This window comes from Eumetopias jubatus, unplaced genomic scaffold (assembly GCF_037043125.1).
Source record: "Eumetopias jubatus isolate StellerSeaLion01/CBP00866 unplaced genomic scaffold, mEumJub1_p1.0 scaffold_12, whole genome shotgun sequence".
Classification (NCBI taxonomy): Eukaryota; Metazoa; Chordata; class Mammalia; order Carnivora; family Otariidae; genus Eumetopias; species Eumetopias jubatus.
The window spans coordinates 29016663-29030859 of NW_028274818.1; the positions used below are offsets into that span (position 1 = coordinate 29016663).

General features: G+C 48.2%; 1 protein-coding gene across 1 annotated transcript in view; it reads right to left on the bottom strand.

The window, feature by feature from the left end:
* Window positions 1-6845: 6845 nt before the first annotated feature.
* The window catches only part of IGFN1 (immunoglobulin like and fibronectin type III domain containing 1), a 29837-nt gene continuing 22485 nt past the window's right edge, over window positions 6846-14197 (bottom strand). Inside the window, exons 19-24 of the mRNA XM_028120106.2 lie at window positions 12407-12709; window positions 11335-11423; window positions 9892-10087; window positions 8845-9144; window positions 7745-8071; window positions 6846-6859 (exon numbers count right to left, since the gene is read on the bottom strand). Of these exons, the coding sequence (XP_027975907.2) occupies window positions 6846-6859; window positions 7745-8071; window positions 8845-9144; window positions 9892-10087; window positions 11335-11423; window positions 12407-12709 (1229 nt within the window). The remainder of the gene's footprint in view (window positions 6860-7744; window positions 8072-8844; window positions 9145-9891; window positions 10088-11334; window positions 11424-12406; window positions 12710-14197) is intronic.

Below are 14197 nucleotides of genomic sequence, written 5' to 3' on the forward strand. Positions count from 1 at the left end.
AGTGGTAATAAGTGGCACATAATTGTAAAATCTGCTTATTTTTATTTATTTATTTATTAGATTTAAAAAAATTTATTTGTCAGAGAGAGAGAGAGAGAGCACAAGCAGGGGGGAGCGGCAGGCAGAGGGAGAAGCACGCTCCCTGCTGAGCAAGGAGCCTGATGTGGGCCTGGATCCCAGGATCCTGGGATCATGACCTGAGCCAAAGGCAGACTCTTAATGGACCAGGTGCCCCTGCTTCATACTTTTTTGATAAACTACCTGTTTCCTCTTTGTGCAGTTGCATATTACAGTGTCTCTTTCTTATTGACTTATAATTCTATTTATTATTAAATTTATTGTTAAATGCTGTAAATACTTTTGTTTTTTTAAAAGATTTATTTATTTATTTGAGAGAGAGAGAGAGAGAGAGCATGAGCGGGAGGGGCAGAAGGAGAGAGAGAAAGAATCTCAAGCCGACTCCAAGCTGAGCAGCGATCCCGAAGAGGGGCTCTATCTCACAACCCTGAAATCACGACCTAAACTGAAACCAAGAGCCAGACACTTAACCAACTGTGCAACCCAGGTGCCTCTGTGCTGTAAAATTTTAAAACTAATTTGCCATTTGCCTTTTAACTTTGTTTATGGTCTTTTTAAAACTCAAAAGTTATTTTGTTATATAATCAACTCTATACAAAGTTTTTATATTTGATATACAAAGTTTTTGTATTTGATGTAAAAAGCTTGGCAAGTCTTTTTTCCAGCACCAAGGTGAAATGGATAACAACTCATTATTTTTCTTATTATTTTTACATGCATGCTCTATTACTGTCTCTTTAGTTCGTCTAAAATGTATTTTGGTGTATGGTATGAGGTAAGCCTTGACTTATTTTTTTCCAAATAGTTTATTAATTATCCAAGCACCATTTCCCTACTTATTGAAAAAGCCATTAGCTGTTGTAAATAATACTAAAAATTTCTTTTTTAAAAAATTTGTTCAGATAAAATTTTTCTCCCAACCCCCATGGAATTAGGTAAATGGCCTCAGTCCGGTATGACTGGAAGTTGCATTTACTTCCATTTCTGTACGTTTGCCTCATAGTCCCCCTTCTTTCATTTTTATTCATTGAGTCAAGAGAGGAAAAGATATGTGTGTGGTTGAGTCTCTGTATGTGGGTCTTTTGAGAAATTGGAGGTGGCATTACCATCTTAAGGAATAATCAATAAATATTTGAGCTTGCTCAATGCCAGGGACTAAGTGAGAAAAGGAAGATCTAAGAATGAACAAGGGCCAGTCGCTACTTCCATGGAATCGATATTCTAGTTGGAGAGGAAACAGACTCACACGTGTGCAGGAGCACAGATGAGAATGGTAGCAGACTTCTCAACAAAGCTGTAAGTCAAAAGATAATGGAGTGACATCTTTGGAGTACTGGAATGAAAACAAAGAACTGTCAACCTAGGATTCTATGTCCCCCCAATTTTTTTTTCAAAAATTAAGGACTGGGATCATGCAATGTTGGCTTAAGCTGAATCTCCGGGGACACGTGTGGAAAACAGGGTCATTTCTGTAGTGCCCCAGCTCCAGAGTAAAATCTATGCTCTTATTTTTTATTAAGGCTTATTTTTGTAACACACACACACACACACACACACACACACACATATCCCAAATCCCCCCCAGAAAACTTCTCAGTGGAATCCTCAAGATTTCTGAAGTGGAGGAGTTATACTTTAGAATATTTTTTCTTTCTGCAATGTAATCGTAGCTGTTATATACATTTCTATTCTGATATTACGTTCAAAAGTAGACTTATTGTTTTAATTTTTATTAGTAATAACATGACATGTATGAATATTGTATTTGGAATTAAGCGCTTGAATTCACTCATTACTTCAGTAAGTATTTATTGAGCACTAGTATGTGCCCGAGTTCTATCTACGTGCTGGGGATAAGTAATAAACTAAGTCCCTACCTTTATGGAGAGTAATAATGAGTTAACATTTAATTCATTTTATCAGCTCATTTCCCCAAATATAACACCCTGACTTCACCAAGTTTTCTGAGATTCTGATCTAAAGAACTGCTATCTTTTATAGAACAAGTCATCTGAAGGAAAGAGTGGTCCATGATGTATTTTCTCTTTTATAGGTGAAACAACTGTAAAAAGAGGAGAGGAGTTCTGAGGGTAGAGACTAAGACTACATAGGTATAAGACTAAGACTAATTGATTATTCCTTAATCCTTAATTTCCTAGGACTGTAGACTCATTTACCTTCTAAAGCTTTTGACGGCACTTGGCAGCCCCCTAGTGGCCAAATCCTCTACCTGACAAAAGTCTTTGCTATGCTGAGTTGTTCCCGTGTGAAGTGTACTCTTGTGTGTAACTTACTTGGAAATGTATTAAAAAAAACAATAGGATGGATTAATGGATGAATAGAGAGATGCATAAGCGGTTAGAGATGTGATGAAGCAGATACAGCAATGCTAATTGTAGAATCCAGGTGATGGGCATATGGGTCACTGTATCATTCTTTCAGCTTTTCTGTGAACATTTATATAATAAAACATTGAATAAATATCTCTCTGGTAGGCTCTGGAAAAAATGAAGGGGAAATAAAGACTTTTTCAAATGAATAGTAGCTGAGAAAATGCATTGTCAAAAGACCTGCTGTCCAAGAAATGTTCCAAGAAGTTCTTTAGGCAGAAGCAAAATGATACCAAGTAGAAACCTGGATCTGCACAAAGGAATGAAGAACACGGCAAATGATAAATATAAATGGTTTTTTCCTCATTAAAAATATATTTAAAAGACAATTGTGTTTTTAAAGCAGAAATAATCATATATTTGGGGTTTATAACTTATGCATAAGTAAAAGGCAGGACCAAATAGCACGGAGGATGGGAGGAAGAAATGCAAGCCCCTGGTGAGGTTCTTACTTTATACTAGAGGCATATTATTTGAATGTAAACTGTGATAAATTAAAGATATATATCATACACCTTGAACAAGTCCACAGTTTTGTTGGCTAGGTCAACACTCCTTTCTCAGGAATTGAGAGAACAAAGGGAAAGAAAATCAGTAAGGATATAGAAGATTCAAACAACACCATCAACCAACTTCACTTAATCGACATTTGTGTAACATTCCCCGCAACAAAAGCAGAATGCGCATCCTTTCAAGTGCACAGAGAATATTTAACAAGACAGACTGTATTTGGGACCATGAAACAAGTTTCATTAGATTTTAAAAAGGTAAAATCATAAAAGTGTGTTATCTAACTGCAGTTAGAATTAAAGTCAAAGTCAAGAAGGGACAGCTGGGGAATCTCACCTATTTCAAAATTAAATGACACTCTTCTATGTAATCCATGGGTAAATGAAGAAGTCATAAGGTAAATTAGAAAATAACTTGAACCGAATGAAAATGAATACATGTGTCAAAACATGTGGATATAGCTAAAACAGCATTTAAGGGAAAATTCACAGTATTCAATGCTTATGTGTTATAAACCAATAAAGGTCTTAAATCTGTGATCTAAGATTTGACCTTAACAAAAAGCGAGGAAAAAAAGAGCAAGTTAAACCCAAAGTAAGCTGAAGAAAGGAAATAACAAAGGAGCAAAAACCAATGAAATTGAAAACAGAAAACTAACAGAGAAAATCAATCAAACCAAAAGTTGGTTCTTTGTAAAGATCAATAAAATGGATAAACCTGTAGCCAAACTGATTAAGAACAAAAGAGAAAAAACACAAATCACCAATATTAAGAATGAAAGAGAAGATATCACTAGAGATCGTACAGACAGCAAAAGGATAATAAGGGAATATTACAAACAACTTTATGCTGTTAAATTCAACAACCTAGATGAAGTGAATAAATTCTTTGAAAGTCACAAATGATCAAAGCTCATTCAAGAAGAAATTGATAGCCTGAATAGCCATATATGCCTATTAAAGAATTAAATTTGTGGTTACATCCTTCCCATACAAAACTCCAGGCCCAGTGGCTTTATTGGTAAATTCTGTCAAACATTTGAAGAAGATACTATATCAATTTTATACAAACTTTTCCAGAAAGTAGAACAGAAGTAGGGAAGACAGAATCCAAAAACAGATCCACACATATACTGTGGCTTGGTTTTCAATGAAGGCTCCAAGGTAATTCAGTGGGGAAAGGAAAATCTCTTTCTAAATATGGTCCTAGGCCAGTTGGATAATCAAGAAAGAAAAAAAGAAAGCCTCGACTATTATCCCATGCCACAAGCAAAACTTCACTCAAAAGGGATAGATCTAAAAGTAAGAATTAAAACCATAATACTTCAAGAAGAAAACAGGAGAAAATCCTTGTGACCTTGGGTTAGGAACTAGTATTCTTAATTTACAGATGAGGACTCAGTCATTAAACAGGATAAGGAACCTCCTGAGGTCACATAACTAGTTAGGTAGCAGAACTAGTCTCCAAACCCTTAAATTCATACTCAAGATTTGACGTAATAACTGGCAAGGGTTTTGGGCTTTGTGTGGAAGTGAATGAAAATGCGCACGACTGCTCCCTTCTTCTTCACATTCTGCTCTGGTCATAGAAGTATGCAAGCCCCCTCCCAGGGACACACGGACTCACTTGCCCCGGATGTGAGCACTACTGCCCACCACCAAACAGACGCTGCTTTCCACGGTCTTGGGCCAAGTTGTTCAAACCAGGCCTGTGCTCATAGTGTTCTCCTCTCTGCAGGCCCGCTTCCTGCTTATCCCTCAAGGATGCTACTGCCTCCTTTAGGAAACCCTCCTTGATGCACTCAGCCTGCAGGTCTCCCCTCCTCTGAGGTCCTCAGGACTTTCTTGGGGCTTTTGTTCGTCTTATTTCCCTTCCGGAAGGTGGGCACCTTGAGGGCAGGTCCCATGTCTTACTTGTCTTTGTACCCTCCTGCACAGCGCCTGCTCGGGGCCCGTCAGATGAATGAATGTATCTTGAGAAGCCATCACAAGTTAGGGTCTTTTGTCCTTGGATCTCCTTGGAAGGTCAGGCCCCCACTGCACCCTCAGAAGTGGAGACCGGGCTCTCCGCTCATCCTTGCTCTGGGAGTCCCTGTTCAGGGCCAGGCGGGCCACAGACACTGGGTCATCCCCTCTGTGCAAACCCCCACCTCCCCCCATTGCTGACGCTGCAGTCTGAGCTGAAGCCCTGCCCTCCCCCCACTGCAGGATCCCGTAGCACAAAAAGGACTTAGAATAGTTCACATGGGCCGAGGTGGTCAGCCACTGCCTCGCAGTTTCTAAGAACTTCTTTCTTTGCTCCTGGCCCCAGTGCGGCCGGCTGCCGGAGCAAAGCAAAGATGCAAAGAGAAAACCCAAGGAAAACAGCTCTCGTAGGTTTCCCCGGGGGCGGTGAGCAGGAGGGAACCGTGGCCTGTACAAAGTCATCTAGTCCATCCCCCTGCATCTGGGGGCACTCTTGGTCTATTTTGGGTGGACAGTTATCTCTGGCATCCAGAAAGCATTCCCTGGGTTACGTGTTTCCCATGCCTCAGAAAGGTGTTTTTGACAACCACCGTCCATCCCTCCTGGTGGCTTGGGCTCCCCCGTCCCTGCGTCTGACCTGCGGTTGGGCATGAGAGGAGACAAGGGAAGGCAAAAGCCTGCATCCCAGCAGAGGGAGTGAAGAGCACACGGTGTCAGGCCACTGGCTAGGCTTTGGAGCAGACACGCTGGGACAGAGTGGGGCTCAGCCTTCCTGGGGCTCCCTCCTTCCTTCTCACCCCCCAGGAACTCTGGGGTGTTTCCTGGGAGCCTGGGAGGTTCAGGGGCCTTGAGGACGGAGGAAGACAAGAGCTTCCGTGGGAGGTCACATAGAGCTCCTTCTCTGGAAAGGGAAGCATCCCATCCTGTGTGTGACACAGGGCAGTGGGGGCCGCGGAGGAGGGGAGAAGGGGCCCACAGAGCCCTGAATGAGAGCCAAATCCCCATGTGATGGTCTCTCTCGGCGCCTTCTGACAGGGGCGCCCAGATCACATCCTGGAGTAGGATTTTCCCCAGCCCAGACTCTTTCTGGCCCCAGGGAAGGACAGGCAAAGGCCCTGGCTCTGTGTTCCCCACACTCTAACACCCAGGAAAGCCTCTCGCTCTGTTGCTCACAGGCTTTTTGCCAGAGGTGTACAGGACACATGGGTGAGGAGTGAGGGAGGAGACTCTCCAACCCTTCTCTGATTTCCCGCCCTCAGAAGCCATGGCGCAGAACCCACCTCTCCTCCCCGAGGGAGCCTGGTATGAAGGCTCTGCGGTGGGAATCTTTCCTCCAACACACCAACCCCAAGTTAACTTGCAAATGACAGGCTTGTGTCAGCCTAATGCTTTAATGACGTAAAGTACAGAAAGCCCCCCTCCACACATGCCCTGGAGGCCCTGGCCCTCAGGTCCTCTGACCTCCTCATTCCTCCCTCCTGTGCTCACAGCAGGCCCAGCTCTTCCTGCTCTCCCTCCAGGAACCCGCTTCCGGAAAACAAGGATTTGGCCTCCCTCTTGCAGACAGGTTCTCTCTGGATCTCCCGATCTCCCGATCTCCCGGAAGAAGTGGAGAAGAAAGAAGCCCCCGTGGAGAGAGTGGAGGAGGTTCATGGTCATGTTCAGGGACTTGGCTTGGGGTGGAGAGGTTGAATGTCCTCCCCTCTTCTTTTTCTTCCCCAAAGGACTCCATGCCCTCCTGCTCCTCACTCCTGCCTTCCTGGGGCTCTGGGCACGACCAGTGTCCTCCATCCTTCAGGACCATCTCTCTGGGCCAGTGTGGGTGTCAAGAGAGAAGTTTCGGGGATCTGTCTTCATCCCACGGCTGTGGAGCCAGACAGGGCCATCCCGGGGTGAGGCGGGGCTAGGAGCTAGATTCTGCAAGACACAGAGCACCGGGATATTCCGGCGGGTCCTGAAGGAACAGCTGCCGAGGGGCCACCCCTGTTCCACGTTGCGGTCAGGCCCAGGGGCTCTTCCAGCAGGAGCCATGGGTTCAAATGCAGAGACACCGCGTGCTCTCTGAGCTTGGTCAAATTCCTCCCCTGGCAACCCCCCACCCAAACACTTTTTTGAAAACAGCCTTTTCAGGATGAGGTGTGTGTACGCGCTGGGGCACCTGGCGAGCGGCTTCCCGAGGGCCTGGGCATAGATGCCACAGAGAAAAAAGATGCTCTGGTTCAGCGCCGAAAGGGCCATTTTTGCACAAAGGTCAATTCTGAATAATTTTAAAATGTTTAGGGGTTACTTTGTTTTCTATTCAAAATATAAGATGTTTTAAGTACTCTTAAGGAAAAATGTTTTCTTATTAACATAGGTTATTTGCTTTACTGAAAAGGAGACTACCAGTAAGGAAATCAGCAAGGCTTTTGGGGCACTAAGTGTCTGTGTCTGGGCATATTTATGAAGGTATAACACAGAAGAGAGAAGAGGCTCCTTTATCTCTCGTCTTGAAATGTGTTGCAGGCCATTCTGGGGAGCTTAGTCGGGGGTGCATCGTCCCTTAAGCCAAGAGTCAGTCCTCAGTGATCTAGTTCAATACTGCATTTTGCAGACGGGTAAATCAAGGCCCCAGGAGGGCGAGTGATGGCCCAGCTGAAGTCACAGAATTCCTATGGAGCCCCGGCGGTTAGAGAACCGCGGTATCCTGACCTCCAGCCCAAGCACTCCTGAGGGCACAGGGAGGGCTCCCTGAAGGCACCAGGTGGCTGCCCCTCTGATTCTCCTTCCTGTCCCCCCCCTCTGCCAGGGCAGCACCTTTACCTGTGACAATGAGGCTGGCGGTGCTGATGGCCTCGCCCAGCGCATTCTCCGCCACGGCCTTGTACCGGCCGCTGTCCTTGGGGGAGACGCTGGGGATGATGAGGGAGCACACGCCCAGCACGTCGGTGCTATACACCGCGGGGTTTCCCGCCAGGCTCTGGTCGTCCTTGAACCAGGTGACATGGGGCCGCGGCCAGCCGTGCACAGCACAGCTCATGCAGCACTCACAGCCCTGTGGCAGCAGGTGGGTCCGCAGGCCCACCAGGAACCGGGGCTTCTGGCTCAGGTTAGGCTCCCGGTAGCTTGGACGCCTCACTGGGAACCTGTCTGTGGCAAACACCAGGGCGAGAGAGAGAAGGGTCAGTAAGCAAGGAAGGGAGGGCCGAAGCATGAGTCGGGGTAGCAAGCTCCTGGTGGAACGTAGGCACGTTCTGGGTCCTTCCGCCACAACTTACCTGTCAATTTGGCCCTCACAGCTTGACTCACTTTTTTATCCTGTTCTTAAAATACATTTTGGATTTTATTTTTTATTTATTCTTTTATTATAAGCTAACACCCATTCACTGTGGACAAACCAGAACGTGTAAGAAAGTCAAAAGGGGAAGGAATAAAAACCAAGCATAATCTCACTGCCTATCAATGGCCAGAGCTAACATTTTGGTGTGGAACCTTCCAGACATTTTTGTGTTTTAGAAATATGGAATCACGCATTCAATTTTATAATCTGCTTTTTTCTAGTGATTACTTTGAAGGTCCACCATCTATTTGACTGTAAAATATGCTTGGTTTTCAGAGAAACATTAACCTCTCTTTGCCGTAGGCCTGCTGCTTATTTGAGATCCCACCCAAAGGCATCCTGGACATGTAGACACCCACAGCCCTCTGCTCTCTCCGGACCCACCCTGAGTCAGGGACACAGAGGACAGCAGTGCAAGTGGGTTGAGCCAGCTGGGGAGGTGGGGGAGGTGGGGGGAGGTGGGGGAGGTGGGCAGGGTAACGGCTCCTGGTCCAGCTGTGGTGGGGCCAGCAACACATTAAGCCGCACTCGGCCACCTCTGCTGGGGCTGCCCCGGATGCAGCCCGCATCCCCAAGAGCTCACCTCGCTGCCGGGGGATGCACCAGGGCTGGCTGGTATCTGAGGGCAGGCTGGCCCCCAGCTCGTTCTTGGCCACTACCCGGAAGTGGTACTCGTGGCCAGAGAGCACTCCCAGGAGGGTGAAGTGGTTGGTGTGCATGCGGTCGGCCGCCTGGCACCAGGGCCCGTGCGCTGAGGAGCGTGTCAGCACCTCGTAGTACAGGGGGACACCCCCAGTCTCGTCCGGAGAAGGCTCCCACTCGGCCGTCACTGTCCCGGGCACATTCTCCTGCAGGCGGATGGGCCCGGGTGCCTTCGGGCATGCTGCACGAGAGAGCAAAGGCAGCTGAGTGTGGGGTGGGGGGAAGCCGGCAGGCACCCCAGAATGCCCACAGGCTTCCGCATGCCCTCCCCCAGGTCCCCAAGTCTTCTGGGGTCCTGGGGAGTGCAGCCTGCCCATGCAGGCAGCTGGAGCCCCCCAGAGAGAGCTCAGCTGGGGGTCTACAGTTATCTCTAGAGGGTGGAAAGCCTCTCCAACGAGAATCATTGAATTCACCCTGGCTTGTAAGTAAAATGACACAGGACGTGGACAGTGGAGGGGTTTTCACAAGACCAAGTTGCAGAACCCCCATTGTTAGCTGTTGGTCATTTCTGTATTCCAGAAGCTCCTCCAGCGTGGGCAGGGACTGTGTGGGAGCCCCAGTGGGGAGGGCAACATTTATCTTGTACAAGGACCACAGACAATCCTTCCGAGGCTCTTTCAGGTGAGGTAATGGTGGTGACTGTCTTTGCTCACTGGCCGTCACAGACCAGGGAAGGGCTGTGACTTAACTGTCCCTAAGTTCCTGGGGCAGAAGGATAGTGGACCCCCATGCCCTGTCCCACCCCAGACTCTCCCTCTGCCTTTCCTCCTTTCTTTCCTCCAGCTCTTAGGAAGGGCTGGTGGTGTGGTCACCTTGTATACCTAGGCTTGGGAGAGTAGCTGAGACCCGTGACAAGGCCAGATGGAGAGCTCCATGCCTTGGCTTGTGGCAAGCTGGTGTCGGGAGCCCGTGCCCGGGCCGGCCTCACCTGCCACCCTGAGGGAGAAGCGGTAAGCCGCCTCCCCGCCCTGCAGGTTCCTCAGCACCACAGTGTAGAGGCCACTGTCTGAGAAGCTGGCCACAGGAATCAGAAGCTGGGTGAGGCCATCCTTGGTGGAGGTCACATTACTTTTAAGCAAGGGCAAGCCGTCCTTCAGCCAGGTCACCTCAGGCATGGGGAAAGCCTGGGAAATGAGAGGAAAGAAAGACAAGGAGGGGACGTTTTGTGGGAGTGATGGCATTGAAGCTGGGCCCAAGGTGCAAGCGGGAAGAAGAGCATCCCCAGAGAAGAAATGTCTGAGCAAAAGCCCAGAGTGGGGAGGTGCCTACTTAGGGAGAGGCTGGTTAAGAGGGGGTGATCCAGGGAGGTATGGGAGGGGGTGTGGGGTAACGAGGAAGCAGGAAAGGGGGAGTAAGGCAAACCCCCAAGTCCCCATGAGATTCTCTGGCACTGGTCACACTGGGCATCAGAGTCAAATGGGGATGCCAACTGTAACTCGCCTCACAGGATTGTTCTGAGGACTGAAGGAGTTAATAATACATGGAAAGCATAGAGAACAGGGCCGAGGAACACTCAGTGCGTGTTAAAAATTCTTGTCACCATCATTGTCCTTATTATGGTCTAATAATTAAGAACATGTAATTTAGAGTTATAGCTGGGTTTGAATCGGGTCCGGCCACCTATGAGTTCCCAAACTGATGATGATGATGATGATGATGATGATTTTAATAATAATAATAACAACAATTAGTAATAGATAACACAAACTGGGTGCTTGCCATATGCCAGGCACTACTTATGTGCTTTCAATGTGTTAATTCCTTGAATCCTCAGAAGAATCCTTGGAGATAAATTACTATCATCCCCACTTGACAGATGAGGAAGTTGGAACACAGAGAGGTTAAAATATTTCTCGGAGGTCAAACAGCTAGTGAGTAATGATGCTAGAATCTGACCCCACGCAAACTGTGCTTCCAGGCCCCACACTGTACGGTTATCCTATCTCTACAGGACAGGTGGTGTTGGTGGGGGATCATCCTGAGTCAAACGCAGTTCATGTGCTTGTACGATACTCAAACTCAGACTCAGGTCATTCTAAAGTCAAAAGGGACTATCCATGCTGCAGCCGCACTGCATTCCCAGATTAAGTAAGGAGGGAGGTGGAGGAAAGTGGGCCCCGTAGTTTAGAGGTGCAGTAACAGGAGCTACCACTAGAGGGACCTATAGACAAATGCCCAATGGCCAGTGGCCAGGTGAGGATGGTGCCTTCAGGGAGGACCCTCTTCCTCACTTCTGGCCTGATTTCCAGCACAAGCCCGGGCCACTGGCTGGGGACCAAAAAGGAGGGAGGTGAAAGAGAAGCACAGGGTGGAGTCTGGCTCCCTTGGCCACTCTGGGCTCCCCTCCCCATCCCCTATTAGATATACTCACTTTAAAGGAGACAGGCACACGAATGGTGTCCCCAGCTCGGACCATCAGCAAGTCCCTTGTGCTGGAGTCCATGAGGAACTTGGGATGGACTGGAACACACAAGATGTCTTGTCACCTCCCTCCACTCTTGGGACCAGTCCCAGGTCTCCAACAAGGCAGAGCTGGAGGGGGATGCCTGGGCCAGACTAATTGATGCAGAGATCCATGGTGGGGGGTCAGGGAGGGGCTCTGAAGGAAATGTAGAGGGAGCTGGGAGGAGAATCCTGGGGGAGGGGCAGGGAGCTGCAGGAGCTGGTGGGGAGATGCTAGCCCGGACGGAATAGGAGCTGAGAAAGGAAAGCCATCAGGGAGTGGGTTAGGCCAGAACAGAGGACAGGGAAAAAGTCATACAACTCTTGTTTTGCAGACAAGATAAACACTGATCTGAGGCAGGAAGTGACAGGCTTGAGATCACATCCAGCTGGGGGCAGAGCCAGGACAAGTTTCCAGGATTCTCGACTCCAGGTGCAGTGTGTTGTTCATTGTATTTGTCTCCCTAATTGTTACTGTGATTGTTACAACTCGGGCTTGTTGGGATGGCCCAGGTCAGAAGCTTCCAGCGATTATAACCAAGGGAAAAGACAATCCACTTTTGGATAATAGGAAGCTGGGTGTCTTCTCCTCTGCACATGAACCGCGTGCGCCAAGCAGCACTCATACCATCTTAGGTCATGCTCGGGAAGCAGCAAAGAATCCTGGAGAGAGCCTGGACTCTGGAGTCAGAGTCACCTGGTTTAAATCCTGGCTCTGCCACGTACCAGTGGTGTGACCCAAGGCAAAGCACCTTTGACCTCAGGTTCTTTTTCTGTAAATTGGGGGTAAAAACATTAACCTCGCAGGATTTCTATGAGTTGTAATGAGAAAACATTTCCAAATGGGCCTGCCTAGTCCAGTCCCTGGCTCATAATAGGTGCTTGATAAGGGGCACTTTATTAAACTGGGGAAGGGGATCTTGGCTCAGCAAGTGCATGGTGGCTGCTCAGAGGTCCCTCTCGGGAAGGGCCTGCAGGAAGGGGAAGGTGATGGGACTCACTTGCAACTGGCATGACTTGCACTAACGTGTCCAGGGCGGTGGGCTGGCCAAGGCCCCCGTCGTTAACTGCTGTCACCCTCACGAAGTAGCTCTCTTGGGGCCGAAGCCCTTTGGCTGTGAAGCTGGTGACTGGTACGGTGCCCTTGTGGCAGGGGATCCACTGCAGACTGTCTGAGCCACGTAGCTCCACCACGTAGCCCTGGGCTGTGTCCCCATCCTGTGCATCTGGCTGTTCCCAGCTCAAGGTGATGCTGGTGTGCGACGTGTCTATGACTTGGAGGTCCCGCACGGGCCCAGGGGCTCCTGGCCAGTCCCGGTGGGAAGGTCAGGAATGGCATCACCCTCTCTTGAGGGAGAGGCCACTCCGTGTGGATATTCATTAGTCTTCCTGTGGGAGGCTGGGAATTTCTTCACCCACCTGTCAACCCACTTCCCCGAACTACCCTGCTTGTAATTCCTGAAATCTGGCATCTTAGTTGGTGACTTCCTGGGCTTCAAATGCCTGAAGACTAGAATTCTGTATCTTTTGATTCTGAGCTCTAAGGTAGTCAAGACTGCCTTTTGGGCACTCAGCGCATACTTATCCTTCACCTGTTAAGTGGGAAGGAAAATAACACAAGCCCTACCCACCCACAGGGGTTCTGGAGCAAAGGTGTGATGTGTGTGAAGGGTTTTGTACATTGCAGAGCAGTCTCCCAAAGCTGGTTGCACAGTGGAATCTTGTGGGGAGCCTTAAAGACACTGGTTCCTAGATCCATCCCCAGAGATGTGGATTGCATTAGTCTGGGGTACAGCCCAGGCAGCAGGAGTCTTAAGAGCTGCCTGGGTGTTTCTAAATTGGGGCTAGGATAGTGTTTCTCAAACTTAAATTTGTTTGTAAACCACCGGGGGATTTGGTTAAGACTTCAGATCCTAATACAGAAGGGCCTGGGTGAGGTTTGAGATTCTGCATTCCTAACAAGCCCCCAGGTAATGCTGCCAGTCCGAGGATCATGCTCAGTAGCTCATGTCACTGTGACAGTGACAGCTCACTGATCATGCTCAGTAGAGGGCCTAGGAACGGTCATGACTGGGGCGGCTATTGTAGGACACCCCTTATGCTACTTGCTGTCTCCACTCTCTATCAGTGATGAGAGAGAGAGAGAGAGAGAGAGAGAGAGATTGATAAACTAGGATGGGGTTGGTCCACTTGCAAGGAATAAAATGCATGTGTCACCTTTCCCCTCCCCGTTGCACACTCTGCCCTTTCTAGGACCAACCCTTAGGTGCCACTCGATCCGTTAAACTTGTACAATGTTCTCTTTTTGCTAGATTCAGTCCAACAGCCCAGACCCATACACACTGCACCAGGCCCTGTAGGGATACAAAGGTGCTCTCAAGGTGACCACATGGCCAGTCCAGCAAGTGCCAGAAACGTGCTGCTCCCTTGGTGGCTTGTCACTAGCAGGCTCATAAGGGCCCATGAGATAAGACACTCATAAGGGGCATACAGAGCAGCATTTTCTAAGCCGTATGCCTTGGAATGAGGTTTTTGAGGGCTGTTTTGTGGAAAAGGCATTCTCTACCCAAATTTGGGAAATTTGGCTCAAAGTAGGACAGATCCCTTTCCTGAAGGACTTGGAAATCTCGTAGGCTAGGTGTTAGAAACATCTTTGATCACAGATCTTTTTGGCTGTTTGTGTTGTTTTCAACATGTCCACTGACATCTTTCTGTGCCTGGATGTCTGAAATCACAGAGAGGGAAATGCTGTTCTACACCAGAAGCAGAGGCCAGGATTTATTTACCTAGTT